This window comes from Colletotrichum karsti (assembly GCF_011947395.1).
Source record: "Colletotrichum karsti strain CkLH20 chromosome Unknown Scaffold7, whole genome shotgun sequence".
NCBI lineage: Eukaryota > Fungi > Ascomycota > Sordariomycetes > Glomerellales > Glomerellaceae > Colletotrichum > Colletotrichum karsti.
In genome coordinates this window covers 694,932-713,582 of record NW_024065907.1, presented here as the reverse complement: position 1 = coordinate 713,582, position 18,651 = coordinate 694,932, and the positions used below count along the sequence as shown (strand labels likewise).

Below are 18,651 nucleotides of genomic sequence, written 5' to 3'. Positions count from 1 at the left end.
ACGTTGCTAGGCTGCCACAAGGCGCCCTCGACTAGTCTTAAAAACAAAAAGCCGACTGGATGGAACATAAAAGGTCGACCGAGCCTGAGTTCCTATTTTGCTGGGTATCTGCGGGGTTGCGCATCACGCAACCAACTTGTGTTACCACCATGCACCAAAGTCCATTTCTTAGCCAACGGTTGACCTATCAGGTTCCACACTGGTCTCACATGCAGCAGCCTGCGGCAGGGAATGGCCTTATCACAGCCATTGTCGGATCAGGCGACCAATTATATTTCCTGTGAGCCCAATAGAAAGAGAAGCTCAGGTTGGGCCTCCCTCGGCGCATTTCGAGAACGGATTGGGGCGAGAGACTTTGAGAAGCTGGGAGCTGCTTGTCCATCCAATTTAATCTGAACCTCTGACGTACCTGTAGACACGCTTTCATAGTTGAGTGCGCCTTGAGAACGAAGCGTTGCCCGGGTGCATGACAGATCTCTCCATGCTGCAGGCAGCCAACTTCATGTTCTCGACATGCATTTTACTTTGTATCGCACAGACGGTTGCAACCGTCGGAGTATGTGTGGTACAGTTATTCTGAACCACAGAAAGACGACTAAATGGAATATCAAAGCTAGCCGGAGTTCAAATTTTGGGAGGCGGCAGCATCTTGATTCTTCAACACACAGTGTTTTAGCTTCATCCATGGTCTTGTAATTTGGACTTTTCCTATACGTTCAATAAAAAGTTTACTGAGGCATGGGCGTTAATTCTTTTGACGTATTTCATCCTCCTGTGTTAGGTCCCTGTGTTGTTCCTTCCATGTTTGCTTGGTTGGACGATTTGATATCAACCCAATGATTTATAATCAGGGGGAAAGCAATCACTATCGAGAAAAGTCGGACAAAGTTTCTCAAAGATTCGCTTATCTAGAATGTTTAACCTTGCTCATATGGATGTTCAGCTGACAGCTGTACGAAAGGTCCCTCGGTCCTGCTCAGCCGTTAAAACCAAGGGCGGGAGGAGGGGGAGCTTGAAATACGCTGCCGCACCCAAGTTGTCGATGATTCCGCTTTCTGCAGGCTGCTGTGGAAAATATGTGATAGACGTGTGATAGATCCAATCATGCATGCTACAATCGCCTCCACCCTCTCTCCCGGTCCAACCTAATAGGATTACGTCACGGCGGGCCTCCGCCTTTCCCCTACAACTGCAACGCCGCTGGGATCTATTGGGGATACGTCTGACCTGTCCCACGATACTGCATGGTTGCCTTTTTTGAGGTCTGATGGTTCGCCAAAGTGAGGGGCAAACAAAAGCAAGACGTAGCCGCAATCTGCATAGCTACGCAAGCAATTTCAACACCAACCAACGACTCTGCCTTATCCGTTGCCCGAAAAGAGCACTGTGGAGGTTGTTTGAGTTTTACCAACTCAAATCGAACGACACTCGGGCTTAGTACCCAGCCCTGGCCGTCTTATTTGCCGTTGGTCGGTTATCCGACTATTCATCATACCTCAGCTCGACTTCTGAACGCCATGGACTCTGATGCTGGGGTCCGTGATTTCAAGCAGTACATCGACATCGAAAAAGCCCGCTACTCGGGTCGGAACGGCTACAATGACCTGGTGCCTTTCATTCCACGTTTGGCACTCCGCAACTACTGGACGGCGGAAAACATCAAGAACGTTCTATGCGACCCAGAAGAAAGAACCAGAGCGCCTCCAGAGACTATCATAGAGAGCTATTTGATTGTGTTCTCCATACTGACCTACATTGGTCGACCCGAACGCATTGTCTTGTTCATTAAGGAACATCTTGGCGATGTTGGTATGCCGCACTTTGCCCTCCCCGTCGCGTTTTCGGGCATGGATTCCTCCATGACGGAGATCTTTGATGACTTCCAGAAACATCAATGGACATTCAGTCCTCTCTCGCTCAACATGAGAACAAGCCACATGACGCACAAAAGAGTACTGTCGCCGTACCACATCATTCCTATCGTCGAAAAGGACATGATCTACCCCCAAGCAAGAATAGAGTGCGTTGCCGTTTACAAGGTGAAGCTACACGCTGAGTGTTTTGACGAAACAGTACGTAATATTGCCATGTTTAGTTGTTTTCAGAATCTTACGAGAGGTTAATGGCACTAGACTGTCGTCTTCAAAGTCTTTAGTGGCAATCGCGACCATTACACCACACGACAGTACGATAGCGAGGTGGACATGTATTCTCAACTCTCCCATGGAAGTGGCTTCGACCATATCACGAGATACTTTGGTTCTTTCCAGAGTGCGGGCCTTCGGACTATTATACTGGAATATGCCAATGGCGGAACGCTCGTATCATTCTTCAAAAGCTGCCCTCCTCCACACATTCAATCCGATAGTGTGATGTTCTTTAATAGCCTCATGAGACTCTTTGAAGGCCTTGATCATCTACACAATCTTTCAGTTGGCAACTCCCATGCGAAGGGAGCTTGGATGTTGGGAGGGTAAGTGCCTAGGTTTTGCAGACTAGTTTCGAATTTCGAACTGATTTCTGTCCCAGGGCGCATCAATACATCAGACCTCAGAACATTCTGGTGCATACGACTCCCTCTGAAAATATGTATGACATTACTTTCAAGTTCGGAAACTGGGCAATAGGAGATCTTCCAAGCGCGAAGATTCAGGGGCTTGATCGAGATGCCAAGAATCAACGGGGATACGGGATGTATAGTGAGTCAACTTCTCATGACTGTGTATCTTCAATTCTTATATGAACATCTCAAGGTGCCCCTGAAGCCAATCAAGATGACGGATACGCAAGAGACATTCGACGTTGTGGCGACATATGGTCGCTCGGCGGTATTCTAAGCGAAGCTATGGTATGGTGCATTTGGGGAGAACATGGACGCTCTGAATACCAGGCAGACCGCGAAAATGCAACCCGAGAGATAAAGCTAGAGGCGGGCTTTTACACCGGGCTATTCCACGATGGTAATCTTCGCTCGGACGTCGTGGACAAATGGCATCGAAAGACTGTCAATGCCGCCGGAGACTCCATTTCTTGGTTCGCTCGGCTAAGCAACCTCATCTTGGATCAGATGCTCCGACCGGAGCCGACAGAACGATCTAACGCGTCTACGATTTTGCAGGCATGGTTCAAAACACCGACTTTAGCCACTCACAAGAGCGAGCCTATTCATCTTCTGCATCTGCAAGAAGCAGACATCTCAGAGGAGCCGTCGGAAATAGATACAAGGGTGCATCCAAATATCGGTGAAGATCTGAATCGCTCGAACGTGGATAGCTTATTTTCCGAGCGCTTGCAGATCCAGCCGTCTTCCCCAGCGGACGATCTATCTGGACTCTATCCAACCTTCAACTATTCAGGGTCTACAACGCTGAGGGGTCCCTGGAATTCAACTCGGAGTCTACAATATTGTGACACGATACCCCCTACAGATCTTCTCACACAGTTCCAAAAGAGGCATGGGATCGCCGATTCTGGTTATGGTACTGCATCACGAGTTGACCAGCCGAGCGCGGTGTCAGTAGAAGATGATCAAATTGAAGAGACCGCGACCATCTTGACGGACAACGAACATCTGGATCTTCTGCCTGACCAGAAAGTGATGTTTGTTGGCAGGTTCGCCGAGATTCTGCATCAAGCCATCTGCTCAGATACCAACTTGAAAGCAAGGAGCGATGTCGTTGGTGTGGAAGAGCCTTTTATCTTGCTTCTAAGAGCCTTTTCTATCAGACTAGCCTCATCACACACTTCAACCACCGTCAAAGATATCAGCACTTTTGTCAGACACTACCGCAGGTAAGCATTGTTCGAGATTTATTCCAACTTGAAACTTTTGGCTTATCTTACATAAATGTCTTAGGCATATCAAGACAGAGTTTCAACGAATCCTCAATGAAAAAGAAGAGGAAAGTGATCTTGATGACGACCAACATGTATTCATGAGGTCCCATAATGCCCTGGATGTCGCAGCATATAAAGACAAAGTGTCTGGCTGGGATCAGGGGTCTTTGGATGAATACGATACAACTGACGAGGGCTTCCCGAACACAATTCCTTCCGCTCTTTCTGAGCATGGAAACGAGGAAGAGTTTGGCTTGGACGAGACCGAATTGAATTAAGACGATTCATTCCTCATGCTTTCAAAATACGAAAATCATCTCCAAGAAGCCGACGCCTTCCGCTGGCTTGTAGGCGCGATGAAGAAGCGAATCCTTCTGGACTGGACTGCGGCTACATCTGTCTCGAGTCTGAGTACTTCGTTTTTGGCAGCATTCTCAGCTGTCGCGAAGAATTGGCCTACGTCAACAGTTCATGAAATTCGTTTTGATTTAGACTGGGATCCTCGATCTTTCTTGGAGAAGCAAGGATACTCCAGTGTTAGAAGCTTGGAATCTGCACTGACGCTAAGCGGTTCGTTGACAACTGAGCAACTACTCCCGTGCCTACAATACGTACAACAATGTTGGCCTTCCTTTGGCGAGCCTATCCTGAAAGGTTTGATGTCGGCCTTGCAAGCTGCTCCTCAAGAAGGGCCCTGCAGTTAGTCTTCCCACCAGTAATCTCTACTTTTCAACATTGTTTGCTGACAGTGGAAGCTACGCTTTTCGACCATACTAACATATCCTTTCGATTTCACAAAAACGGCGTGGAAGCTAGTTGTAGAGGCATCATCGACTCTATATCGGAAGTAGTCGAGATCCTAGCATGGCTTGGGTCCTCACTCAGGGAAAGTACTCTGACTGAAGAGATCTCATACGTCACCCCTAGCCTCACCACTTCTTTCGCCGAAGAAATCCCTAGCTCTAGTCTTCTTCAAGTATTATCTCCAAAGTTTTTCCTTCAATTTAAAGAGGCATTTGGCGTAGCTGAGAATGTACCTGGCTATTGTTGGCGCGGCATACTCGGAAATCCTGTTGTTGCCGCAGGTTTTCCAACGCTGCGTCGGGACGAAAATAGGCAAGGCCTGGAAATTCCGCTGCCAATAATGGCCTCCTTGGTTGACGCGACTAGACTGACGCTATTCGATGACCAAGTCATGCTGAAGGGGTTCAATGCGGCAGTGATTCCTACTCATCATGTGGGTGACATCACATCCTGGCACCTGATCGTTAACAAAAATGGGGATCGTCTGTCCTACAATGATTCCCGCATCTTAGATCTCAAAGATCCCGATGACTCAGTATCATTATCTAGTTTGGCTCGGTCGAGGCACATTCTTGGTTGGATACCAGAGGCATCCCACAATATTGGTACGTTCGCGCCATTTTGGCTTCAAACACAGCAACTCATGTTTCTTCTTATGACTAGGCTCTTCAAATGCAAACTACGACAACCTGTGGACCTGTCCTGAACCCGTCACACATGGAATTGTACTCGAGAAGGTGATTCTTCAGGCGGGTCCAGACTTCCTGACTGTGGGGGCTGAGATCGCCCTGGGTAAGAAAGATCCCTCACCAGACATCAAACGCGGTCAAAGCACCTACTTCGACAATCTGAACTGGCTGGAAAGACACTATGTCATTCTTTACGACACAAAAGATCACCGCGCTTGGCTTTCGAATGGCGTCAGCTCTTTGCTGCATCTTGTTCGAGCGTCGCTCAGATATGATCTCGAGGCACTGGAAGAGGAGCATGTCTTCCAAGAGTCGGATCTGAAGGAGAGCGCACATCCAGGAGACCCAAAGGCTGCGAAGTTCATTCTGCGAAGTCAACATAACTGGGAACTACCCATCCAGCAAGCAGGCCCTGATGGAAATCAAAGCAAGTTTGTCGACAGGGTTAACCAGCTAATCATTTTCCTGAGTGGGCTCATTGACCATCAGGTGAGGAAACTGAGCTCTTCGACAAATGGAATTCCGTTGAAATTCGCACCACGGAGTCAACTAGAAGGCTACCGCTTCATGGACATTGCCACTCAACAACACCCTGTTCCATACGTCGTCAATCTTCGAAAATTCAAGTTCAGCGGTAATTCTTGGGTCGATTTCACTCGGGCAATTGGAGCTGTCACTCTTTTTGGACAAGACTTCGGAGAGCTCATCACCCCAAACCCCAACTCATCAGGACTTTGCTCCAAATGGCAACTGCTCCCAAGAGAACGAGATTACCTGGCTGTCGGTACATACGATCTGTTGAAGATCCTCCAAAGGTGGGGAGACAGAAATTCGGATCCTCTCAAGTTGGCCCCTGGTGTATTTTGGCATCAACCAGCGGAGCTCTTCGAGGACTGTAGGTGCACGTCCGGGTCTTTGAAGTCACAACACTCTGGGGCCTGTGATAGGGCGCAAGTTCTTTTGTCTTCAGCTTCGCTGAAATTGATTCATCGCCCTACCGCCCCTGGCCCGATCGTGGCTGGTGGGGCCGTTGTCTTCGGCCGAAGCTCCAAATTCCCATGGAAATGGCCGGACAAAGGCGACGTCCAGAGGGACAATGGAAAAGAAACAGACCAACATGAAGATGCCATGGCAAGCGGATCAGGCATAATAACCTCGGCATTGTCTGTGATGTCTACATCCGCGAGCCACTCAACCTCGACGACACAGGCACTGGGTGGGTCTCAGACTGATACGATGACAACGCCTGATGACGCCAAGAGCGATCTTGGTTCTGCTGAGCCCACAGACCAAAGTCCGCGTGAGCAAGAGATCAAGCTCAAAAAAACTCTTCGCCAGAGGTTTCGAGAAATCACTCGCGGTTATATGCTGAAGAATAGTCTAGAGAATCGGAGAAAGCCATGAACTGCTTCAATAGTAAATGTATAATAAGATATCTAGTCCCTAGATTTCTCTTATGATTACATGAATACACACTTGATGTGGTTTAAAGTCAATTGTTCCAGCTAATGAGTGGTGAAAGAAACGGCGAAAGTTGTCGGCAGATGTCAATGTTGAGGTAACGGTGCTATCTCAGTGAACAAAAGTTCCAGCGACAAGTTCTTATCGTGTCGTTAAAATGAGTCCTCTCCTCTATCACGGTGTACTTAAATGGATGCATATGCCAAACAGGCATTGACTCTTTCTTAATTCTTTGACTTAAAAAAGCTAAGAATTGATGTACGATCGCAACCCATCTCATGAATCTGACTGGAACCTGCAACCCAGGTCTTGACAATAATCATTTCTGAAACGGTGGATTCCTCGCGATTACAGCATGAGTTTGCGGCATGCTATCTTTGATGATGTGCGTCTCATTTGAGATTTCTCGTACTCGTTATCTCCCAGCGGTTAGAGTCTGAGGAGGCTTGGAAAGGTGTTGTGGGAATGTGTATACCGACATGGTGAGTTCTCTACACTATGATGGCACTACATCTCCAGCCCGGAGTAAAGACTAGGCATACATATCGGTGGCGAGGCCTCCAAGAGGAAAAGCACATTCAGCTTCGGCAGGCTGAGCTGCACATCATGCAAGCTGCAGCAAGGCGTTCCTCGGCAGGCAATGATGAGCTGCAGTAAGTGGAAGAGACAATAAGCATGTGGCGCCCCGGGAGTTGTGTGAGTGGAGAGAAAGCCATGAAAAGGGCCGCTGGGAACCTCACCGAAACTTCATAGCTGGTTTTATCTTCGCGTGAAATGAGACAAGGCGGCTATGGTGCTCCTCATGCACCACTGAAGCTTTCTGGTTGGTTAAGTCGACTGCATCTTATATGTAACACAGCATAACGAACCGCAGCCCGAGCTTCCTGTTTTGGAGTGGTTATCAACAGGTCAGGCGACCGAAATTGCGGCTCAATAAGTCCGAATGAGCAAACTTGTGGACGCTCTTGATCGGCGGTTCGCTCAGCAAGATGAGTGGCTGTCAAGGCTCGCCAAGAGCTCGTCGGTTTTTCCATTTATTGAGAAACCCTGTCTAGCTTGAAGACGCCTGGCTTTGTAAATCTGCCTTACAGCCTACCTCGAACTTACATCCGCTCACCAGCTGGGCGTACCTGAGCATACCATGACCGAATCCATCATCCCCTCCTACCGGATCACGAAGGACGTACTCGAAAGGTGGCTTAGCGATAGGTTCGGGGCCAGCCAAATCAAAGTGACGGTAGTATCTTCTGATTCCTTGTCTCCTCAGATATCATCTGACAATGAGACAACAGCCAAAAGACGGTGAATACGTTGTCGAGGCCCCCGAAGCCATCAGTGCAGTAAGTATTTACTTGAATGGATCAAGATGTCTCCGGCTATCCGTTGCGGTAATCTGACGCTTGCTTAGAGCGATGTAAGGCACTTGAAAAACGCCACATAGAGAAATTCTTTCCACAAAGGCTGCGAAAGGATCCAACCGCTCGCAGTAAGGGGGAAATACGAAGGCGTTGGCAAGGCTTTGCAGATTCGGGCGCGTGTATGGACCAGGTGGGCGACACATAGCATGGCTTAAGTCTCAAATGCGCAACCATCAGCACGACGCCTAAAGAACGTTACACTGCGGAGCTCACTGGATAAGGAGACTTCTGTTGGCACAGGAGTACGCCTACACGAAACCCAAGGGAAGCAGTACGTAGAGAGGTGGCGGTATTGTGCCTTGAGAGCCTCTTGAGTAGCTGCTTTTAAGAAATAGCGCCCTCGTCTTGATCATTATTTTAAACATCTTTTTGTACTCATCCCGAACTTGCCAGACCTTGAAATTTTGCAGTGCTTCTGATTTGCAGAAATCCCCAACATTGCATGGTTTCCCCAGCTCGCCATTGCTGGCCATATGCACACCATGTCTAGCGTCGTGCAGGACCCCAGACATCATGGCCACCCCGCTAAAGTGGGCAGCGATTTCGACAAATACATCATACCGCGGCCGATCGAACGTGAGCCTCTCGAGATATTCGAGGCAAGGAGACTATGGGAGGCCTTTGAGACCAAGCGTAACGTGCTTTTTGACGAGTCTGAAGCGAAGTTGAATATCCTGGAGACGAACACCGCCAATAGTAAGCAATCAGTAGGCTTCATTCTGATTCTCGATTCTAACTCATTCCGGTCAGAATTCCCGCAGAATGGCGGTACGCTGTCTATTTCCAAGCTTGACATGGTTCAGGAACATTTCAATCAGTCGGAACATAGTCCTTTTGTTCGCCATGTGTGAGTTCCTCATGCATGAAACCGCCAAAGGAAGAGTGGTCGCTAATTATCTGCAGGTTCATTGAATCTGATGACTCCAGATCACCGATGAATTGTTCATCGAAAATGTTCAAGTTTCTTTGCGCGCATCAACAAATTGAGCCGTCTTTCCTGGAATCGGTGTTTTCATTTGGATATCAACCTTATCCAATCGATTACTGTCTCGCCCAGTTCCAGTCAAGAACGTCCTTCGAAACGAGGGATCCAAGTCCACAACCGAATCCGAAGTCCCCTAATTCTGGACAAGAAATACACATGTCATATCTCCTCCGCTCTGTTGAACGTTCGGGGCCTAATGGAATTGAAAGCTGGCAGATTAGGCAAGCTGCGAACTACCACTCGTTTAACCTCGGAACTGGACGCTCCTTTTGGCTGACCATCAAGGCAAACAACAAGCTTGAAAAGCGAATCAAAGATTCTACGCCTCACTTGAAGATCCTCCCGCAAGAAAGCATAGAAGACGGCCATATTTCGTCATGTCTCAAGGCATCGTTATCCACGCACTTGTTGTATCTTTCCTGGTGCGATGACGGTTGGCGTGAGTTTATTAACGACTTTGAGGATTCTATACGAACTCTTGTGCTTCCTGCTAAGAGCGCTCTTGTCGATGACCACATAGACGCAAATGCGGCTCCTCACGCAGTTTGGCCTGAAGCATTGCGACAACAGCACAAAAGCAGAACCATGTCATACCGCGTATCCAGAGCTAATACCGGAATGAACACAGATTCAAGTAACCAGAAAGCCTCTGTCTCCGTCAAAAATCGGTTGATTTCATTAGGCCACGGATTCATCGCCAGATTCAGGGACGCCAAACCAGACATGGATGAAGAACAGGGAACCGTTTTAGCAGACAGGGCGACCAATAATGCGAAATTTGCTGCTGATCGAACTCTGTTTGAGCATATGTCTGGACTCGATCCCTCCGGTTCTTTGGACAAACTGCGTATCAAAGACATCCAAACTCTGTACAACCGACGGGAACTTCTGCAGAGGTCGCAACTGGTTCTGGAGCTGAATATTGGGGTAATGCGCGATATTCAGTCTTGCTACGGCAAGCTGAAGGAGAATGAGCCGAAGGGTTCAGATTATGATGCAATAATCAATGGCTTTCTCAGCAACTTGATTTCCATCATGAGAAAACTCCAAACAAGACAATCGCAGCTGAGCTCGTTATCAACACACCTCAGTCAGAGTATCCAATTGGTAAGTAAACACTAGCCAGAGTGCAACGCCTGCGCTAACCAGATAAGTACGAACTGGTTCTGCAGCAGCGTTCAAACCAGATCAACATGGTTTTCGCCGACACAGCACACCAGTCGGCAAAGCAGATGAACGTGGTTGCGGACAAAACGTCTCGGGAGACTGCTTCTATGCATGTCATCACTGTCGTAACATTGATATTTCTCCCCGCCACTTTTGTTGCTGTAAGAGAGGTTTACCCTCACCTTTACAGCCTACTTTGAACTTCTGACACTCCCAGACTTTCTTCCAAAGTGGCGTATTGCACCAGGACGATGAAACAGGTGCTTTCAGCTTTCAAGGAGAGAGCTTCCGGATGTTCAGTGCAATTTGTGGCCCGTTAACAACAATCACAATGGGAGTCTGGTTCATTGTTTTTGCGAGACTAAAGTTGAGGGCAAGAAAGCAAGCTAGAGAGGCTATAGATCCATTGCAGGAGGTGTCCGAGATTTTGGGGGCGAAATCTTCATAGAAAGGGGTTACTTGGCGGGAGAAGGCTGGTCTCATTGTGGCGTTTTGTCTTTTTCCAATTTCAATGATTATTCTTGCGTCTTTTCCATTTGAGGGTGGAATATTGGGAGCATATATACACTTCTATAGATTTCATTGCGGGCCCGTCCTGTCTGCCTAGCCACCTGGGAGTGAGTCCCATGGCAAAGGCTTGGGAAGCCTTATTTTTGGCAGCGTGTCTCTCCTGTCCCATGATCGCCTTTTTTCAACGTGCATATCCAGCCTGCAGTGTCATCCTGCATGTTCTTAATGTGACAGAGCTTGCATGAGGTTTCAACAATGTCAGCCTGTGGCGCGCCTGCATCGACACCACCTTTCCACGGTACAACATCCCAGGCTACACTGATAGCCGGCCTAACAATGGGTTTCTATGCACAGCCCTAATCAGCTCTTAAGACGTTTCCAGGCAGTTCTGTGGCTGCGATGAGGCAACCACAGGCAGCTGCCTTTCGGCGTCGGTCTGCCTACTTATGATGTGAGATCCTTCAGGGGTTGCCTGAGCCCATTAGATGTGGCTTCCGCTTCAGCTGAGGACACTGATCTGACCGAGCCGCCGGCGCTCGAAAGCGGCGAACCGTTAAGGGTCATCTGGACTCCGCCCGGACGCCAGCAATACTATAATACGTGGGAGTTTCCATTCGCTGCCAGTCGTCGAATCTCATTATCCACCGGGCTTACCATCAAGGCTGATGACTTCATTGCCACCATTCGAACCTCTTCCAGTCTGTTAACAAGTGGCAATACTCGAAAAAAAAAGAGAAATGCCTGAGAACTCCATCATCACCGAATTCCGGCAACACGTGGAACAGCATATCCAGAGACATGATTGTCATGGCATCGATGGACAGGGCGACAAGCGCCCGTTCGTTCCCTATATTGCCCTTACCGCTTTCTGGACTCGAGAAAAGATTACCAGCGTTCGATGCTACGATGGGCTGATACGAGAAAATACGGACGACATCTTCAAACATTACCTCGTCGTGTTTTCTATTCTGGTCTTATCCTCGGGACCCGAAAATGTCGGTCTTTTCTTTCAAGAAAAGCTCACAGATACACAGCTCCCCCTTCTTTCGATACCAGAGGGACATAGCGAGTCAGAAAACAGAGATGTATTCCTCAACTTCATGAAGCTCCAATGGAGATTCTGTCCTCTGTCTCTGGACCCGGACCTGAGACCCAAGCTAAGCAAGTGGAATATGTCACCGCACATCATTCTTCCTATTATTCAAAAAGAAAAGATCAACCCAGAAGCAAACGAGGACCAGGAAACTGCTGTCCTATACAAAGTCGTGTTGCATCCTCAGTGTACTCCACTTTCTGAGCCTGTCCGTGGACCACCGTTCAACCCCTCGCAGTGATGGACGATGCTAATGCTGTTTTCAAAGGTCGTTTTCAAAGAATATTGCCAGAATGATTTCGAATCGCAAAGACTTTATGAGAATGAATGGGCGATGTATTCACAACTAGGGGAAGACTCCTTCAATCATATTGTGAATTACTATGGATCTTTTGAGTGCCTAGGACGGCGAACAATTGTTTTGCAGTACGCTCCCGGAGGTACACTTTTGTCGTTTTTTAAAGAGCGCCAACCCCCGAGGACGGACGGGCAACGCCAACATTTCTGGAAAAACCTGTTTGGTCTTCTGGGAGGACTTCAAGCCATCGAGGATTGCACAAGCGATCATGACCACTCACCGCAAACATGGCACTTGAGAGGGTATACAAAGTCTCAATTTTCCCCTTGTGATTATGAGTTGGCGTTGGGTTGACACTATGACCAGAACGCATCAAGACATTCGCCCGCAAAACATCTTGGTTTTTGGGATCCCTTCCGACGCCGATGACTATAGCGTCCCATTTAAGTTTGCGGACATGGGAACTGCTCACTTAAGCAAGATGAAAACCGAAGGCATTGAAAGACAGGCTGTTGACCAGTACGGAAACGGCATGTACAGTAAGTGAAACGTTCTGTGTTCTCAAAGAGAATGCTCAAGCTAACTGAGACGTCTTAGGTGCGCCGGAAGCTGTTCGTGATCGCCAACGTCCTACCAACATCACCCACAAAAGCGATGTATGGTCACTTGGCGGGATCATAAGTGAGGCCCTAATATGGTCGATATGGGGCGAGAAGGGCAGGGAAAAGTATCAGGCTGAGCGAACCGAGAGCACCCAACGGACGAGACTACAGGGTGGGTTCCACGAGGGAGCCTTCCATGACGGTGACAGCCTTCTCGACGTCGTTGAGAGATGGCATACCGAAGCTGTTTCCGTCACTAACGGACGCGCGGAAGCGCTGAGCAAGGTTATCCTCAAATCAATGCTTACGGCTCGCCTTGATCGAAGAGGAGACGCGAAGTCTGTGTTGAAGGCATGGAAGGGCGCATCAAAGTCTTTGAAGACCGTTTCTATTGCGCCTTTCAGCACTCGAAAGTCTCCCGGCTGGCCGTCGTTTCCCTTACCACTTTTGGAGGCGTCGACTTTGAGCTACTTCGTGCAGTCGCCGACGCAAGCCTCACGCAGCTCGTCAACGTACTCGCCACCTCATATTACGATCAACGATATATGGGCGACATGCTGGGCTGGAAGATCGGGAGGTCTTGGTCGCGCATTCAAGTGGAACTCAGACCTCGAAGATCCTCTTAAGGCGTTCCCTACCCTGCGATCAGTTTTGACCAGGCTCAAAGGGACTGGCGGTCGTAATCAGGTATTCAACAACTCATCATCAAAGTCTGCCCCGACTACCAGACTGTTCATGATAACTGACCAGATTTGACAGATCTTCATCATTGACGACTCTAGGTCTATGGAGCCTCACCAAGAACAACTTGCCAAGACTTGCAGAATCCTCAGCCGATTACTGAAGGTCGGCCAAGTCGACCCAGATAAGGAGTTTGAGCTGTATTTCTCGTCAACTCATGTGTGTGTTAAAGAGAAGAAAAGCAGTGCACTTCAAGAAGCAGTGCAGAACCACGATTTCAACAGTCTTCATTGCGGGATGCGTACGATACTTGATGCAGTTGCCACGAAAGTCATAAACGATAATCAGCCAGTCAGCATTTATGTCTTGACGAATGGCCACTGGGGAAATGTTCGGGAGTCTCAAAATATTTGCGGTGTCGACCGCCCAATAGAGCGACTTGCAAAACATATCTCGGATGGCATGAAGCAAGAAAACTGGGTCATGGTTCAGTTTATTCGCTTTTACACAGACTCGGGCAGCTTGGCCGACCAATGCGGTGAGCAACGTATGAAGTGGCTGGATGACGATCTCCAAGCCGCTCGGAAGCTGGAAGTGTAAGAGCATATATATCGAGCATCACTTCATTCAGGAAGCTAATAACTGCCAATAGGGACATCGTCGATACTCGCAGGGCGGACGGAGATGTGAAACAGATTTTGCTGGGGGCTTTCTCTAAGGAAGCCGATGAATCGGCATCAGATTTAGAATAGCGGCGTTGGCGTCATGGGGAGGGAGACCCAGGGTTTGGAAATAGATAAAAGCATAGTTCATGAGACCAAATTCCAAGTGCTCATACCCAATTTTGAGATATAGTAGCAGCTTTCCGACTTGGATGAGTGCTCAAGTGAAGGGATGAGATTGATGATGCTGAGTGAGAATAAGAGTGAATATCCACTGTATCTTGGCTTATGCAGGTCCGGGGATCATTCCGTAGGTTGACCCACATCAGCTCGCGCCATCGGGGTTTCAGACGCTTCGCTGCTGTTAGCGAAATACCCGATATCATCTATACTTACGCGTGCTTCGATGTGCCGTACTAACGAGAACCCTGAGGGATCATCGCTGACGTAGCGGGTTTCCGGGTTAGCTACAGCTTCCCGTTGCTATCTTCAGGCACCCGTGCCCGTGACTCGCCAACGGTAGCATTCCCAACAAGTCCGGTGACAGCTAGCTCTGTCACCCGTCTCCCTCCTCTTCCTATCAATCTCTCCTCTACAACATCGCCTAACCAGCAGACCATCATGGCCCGAAATCCATCATCGACAATGCTCCTCTCCGCCGCCGCGGCAGCAGCCCTCTGCTGGCAAACTGCCTCCGCAGCACAACCCGGCGCGGCCCCGGCCGTCGCCGCCCCGATGCGCGACCTGACCTGGGGCCAGCTCAACTTCCTCCACACGACCGACACCCACGGCTGGCACGGCGGCCACCTCCTCGAGCCCCAGTACTCCGCCGACTGGGGCGACTACGTCTCCTTCGCCTCCCACATGCGCCGCAAGGCCGACGAGCAGGGCGCCGACCTCCTCGTAATCGACACCGGCGACCGCGTCGAGGGCAACGGCCTCTACGACGCCTCCGCTCCCAAGGGCCTCTTCACCTACGACGTCTTCCGCGAGCAGACCGTCGACCTCATCTGCACGGGCAACCACGAGCTGTACATGGCCGACGCCGCCCAGCGCGAGCACGACATCACCGTGCCGAACTACAAGGAGAACTACATCGCTTCCAATCTAGACTACATCGACCCCAAGACGGGCGAGAGGGTGCCGCAGGCCCAGCGCTTCCGCCGGTTGAAGACAAAGAACCAGGGGCTCGACATCATCGCACTGGGCTTCCTGTTCGACTTCACCGGCAACGCGAACAACACCGTGGTCCAGCCGGTCGAGGACACGCTGAAGGAGGAGTGGTTCAAGAAGCTGATTAGTGAGGAGAAGCCCGATCTCTTCGTCGTCATCGGGCACGTTGGTCTGCGAATGCCCGAGTTCAAGAAGATCTTCACCGCCATCCGCAAGGAGAACTGGAATGCACCGATCGCCTTCTTCGGCGGCCACGCACACGTCCGCGACGCCCTCACGTTCGACAAGGACGCATTTGCGATGGCGAGTGGACGGTACTTCGAGACGATTGGGTGGATGTCGATTGACAACATCAAGAAAGCCAAGTCTACCGACGAGGTTTCTACCGCGGCCGTTTCGTGGTCGAGGAAGTACATCGACAACAACCTGTTCGGTCTACACCACCACACCGGCCTCAACGAGACGACCTTCCCGACCGAGCACGGAAAGAACGTCACCAAGATGATCGAGAAGGCCCGCAAGGCGCTCGACCTGGACTACAAGTACGGCTGCGCGCCGAAAGACCTATGGATGAACCGCGCCGAGTACCCCAGCGACAACAGTATCTACACCTGGCTTGAGAAGGAGGTGCTTCCGAAGGTCATCCACAACAAGGACAGAAAGGATGTACCCCGCCTGGCGATCGTCAACACGGGCGGCATCCGCTTCGACATCTTCAAGGGGGCCTTCACCAAGGACAGCACATTCATTGTGTCACCCTTCACCAGCGCCTTCAAGTACATCCCTGACGTCCCCTACCCCGTAGCGAAGAAGGTTCTCGAGCTGCTCAACTCGGCCGGCAAGATCTTCGAAGCGGAGGCGACGCACGACGCGCGCTTCATGAGCATCCCCGAGATGATGTACCCCAAGGACGACATCATGATGACCAAGGCCGAGGCCGAGGAGGCCGAGGAGCCCCGCCGCCTCGAGCTCCGTTCCGAACAACACCGCCTGGCGGGCGAGGATAAGTCCAAGCCTGACCTCGTCAGCGGGTACACCACCAAGGACGACATCGGCACCGACGGCGACGACACGGAGCACGCGCCCCTCACCTTCTACCCCGTCCCCAACTGCATCCAGACCGCGATCGACTTCCCCAAGGAGGGCGAGCCGGAAAAGGTCGACCTCGTCTTCATCGACTTCATCCTGCAGTGGGTCATCGTCGCCCTCAAGTTCAGCGGGGGCGACTACAGCGACAAGGACGTGCTCACGTACTCCGACGAGACCCTCACGTACAAGATGGGCGAGTGGATCAAGGAGAACTGGAAGGGCGAGTGCTGAGAGAGAGAGATCAGTAGAGGGCGAGTAGAGCGAGATTCCTCTAGATGCTGGCTCCGATGACCATCTTATTAGATTGTGTCTAGCCTCGGGTATATGAATTGCGGCAGGAGTTTTTGTTTTTTCTATCGGGAATAGTCTGGACCCCTTGTTTCTTTTTTATCGGGTCAGACGCACATCATACTTTTATCTAGATCAGACAGAACATCGGCTCAGGGGGACATTGGACAATGGGACGGGACGGGACGGATATGGGACGGCATGGGATATGGGATGGAGACGGGATCGTCCCAGGGCACATGGGCGCATAGATTGGCGTGTCGTAGACTGCAAATATCAATAAACACAACATCGACTTCATGCTTGCGGCTCCGAACGGTGCCAAGTCAACGAGAGGCGTCTTTCTCCGCCCTCCTTCGGCAGTTGAGCCTCCCTTGCTACGCATGTTTGCCTGTGCCTGTGCCTGTCAGTGTCACACGCTCACCTGAAGGAGTCAGTCGCGCATCGGACCTACGATGCGTGTCCAAGCTAGGTAAGTTCGTAAACGGCCGAGTTGGCATCCTCCGCCGCGTCTCCTTTTTGCTCCCCGTCCTCGTGTTTTCTGTGGCGCACGGCATAGGCCGAGTGATGGACCAGCCATGTCCATAGTAAATTGGAGACATTCGAGCAATGATTTGATGGAGAGCATGGAATTCTCTGCATGAATCTACTTTCTCACGAGCGAGATGGAATACGACCGAGCGGGTGCAGTAGTCACAGACGCGGGTTCGCGTTTTTTCGGCGCGGCATCAAGGGCGGACGACGCTATTGACAAGCTGTCAGCCGGAGGCGCCTCGGCCAGCCAATTCTTCAATACGGCCAGCCAGTCTCCAAAGGGGGGTTTTGCGAAACGCCGCCTCCTTTCCTCGTCCCCGTCCCTCGGTCCCAGATAAAGATGACGGGATGAGGAAATGGTTGGTTCGAGGTTATTTGCCCTTGGCCAGATTATCGAGCGGGAGATGGAAGAGGCGTCTCTCGCCCTGGATGAAATCCCAGCCGCGGAACGAGAACTGGGCGATCCGGTGCGGAGTTTGTTTCCCTAGTCTGAGACTATACTGCGCACATCATACGTACGGCTCTCGAGGTTCGAGATAATACGAAGTCGTCAGCCGAAGATCTCAATCGAGGTTCGGACGTGTTTTGACGTCGTCTGATCCACTTCGCATGGAAGACCGGGGGGTTCTGATGTCAGCGCCGGTAGTACTGACATTGGAAATGTTTTGGGGGTTGTTGTTGCTTGGGGTTCTGGGGTTCCATCGACTCCATGTGTTTGATGGACCAGATTGAACCCGCTGGTTGTTCTGAGGGTTTCAAGGTTCCTGATTGTTCGGATGGCGTAGCCGGCCCAAGAAACTTTTGGTGGTTTGGCAGCTAAAAAACCACGTTAAGCCAGGGGCTCGAATCCAGGAAAACCCCTATTCCTGTACCACACAATCGGCGGTACGTATCGTTCATCAGGCCTTATTTTCACGCCTTCTTTCCTTTTCAATGGGCTTGCTGGCTGAATTCCCCTTGCTTACTGGCGCTAGTAATAAGTTCCCATTGTATTGTAAAGCGATGGAAGTGGAGGTAGGTATCCGTAGGTGAATGATGTATCCTTCAGTTGACCGCAGCCTGCAGGAACGAGCAGAACACGGGATGATACGCAAGTAAAAACGTCTGATGCGACTGACTAGCATGCCTGCCGGACGACAACACCGCAAAACACCGCAGGAAACTCAAAGGAGATGAGTTTACGGTTGCGGGTATGATCTGGCAAAGACCCTTGATCCCGGGATCCCATTCAGGTGGTATTTTCCGGGGATGGCCTTATCAGTTTCCATGTGCGCTTTATCGCCCGTCGTCACGAGGTCACTCTTGACCTCCTCATCCAGGGTCATCGCATAAGGCTCACGACCGCAAAAGGCTTCGCAGC

The 18,651-nt window shown here is 50.3% G+C and overlaps 1 protein-coding gene across 1 annotated transcript; it reads left to right on the top strand.

The window, feature by feature from the left end:
* Window positions 1-14,852: 14,852 nt before the first annotated feature.
* On the top strand, window positions 14,853-16,700 carry CkaCkLH20_03017 (ser thr protein phosphatase family; the record flags this gene model as incomplete). Its single annotated transcript, XM_038885736.1, has 1 exon — window positions 14,853-16,700. One exon carries the CDS (start codon window positions 14,853-14,855, stop codon window positions 16,698-16,700), a length of 1,848 nt encoding a protein of 615 aa, XP_038748935.1.
* Window positions 16,701-18,651: the final 1,951 nt, after the last annotated feature.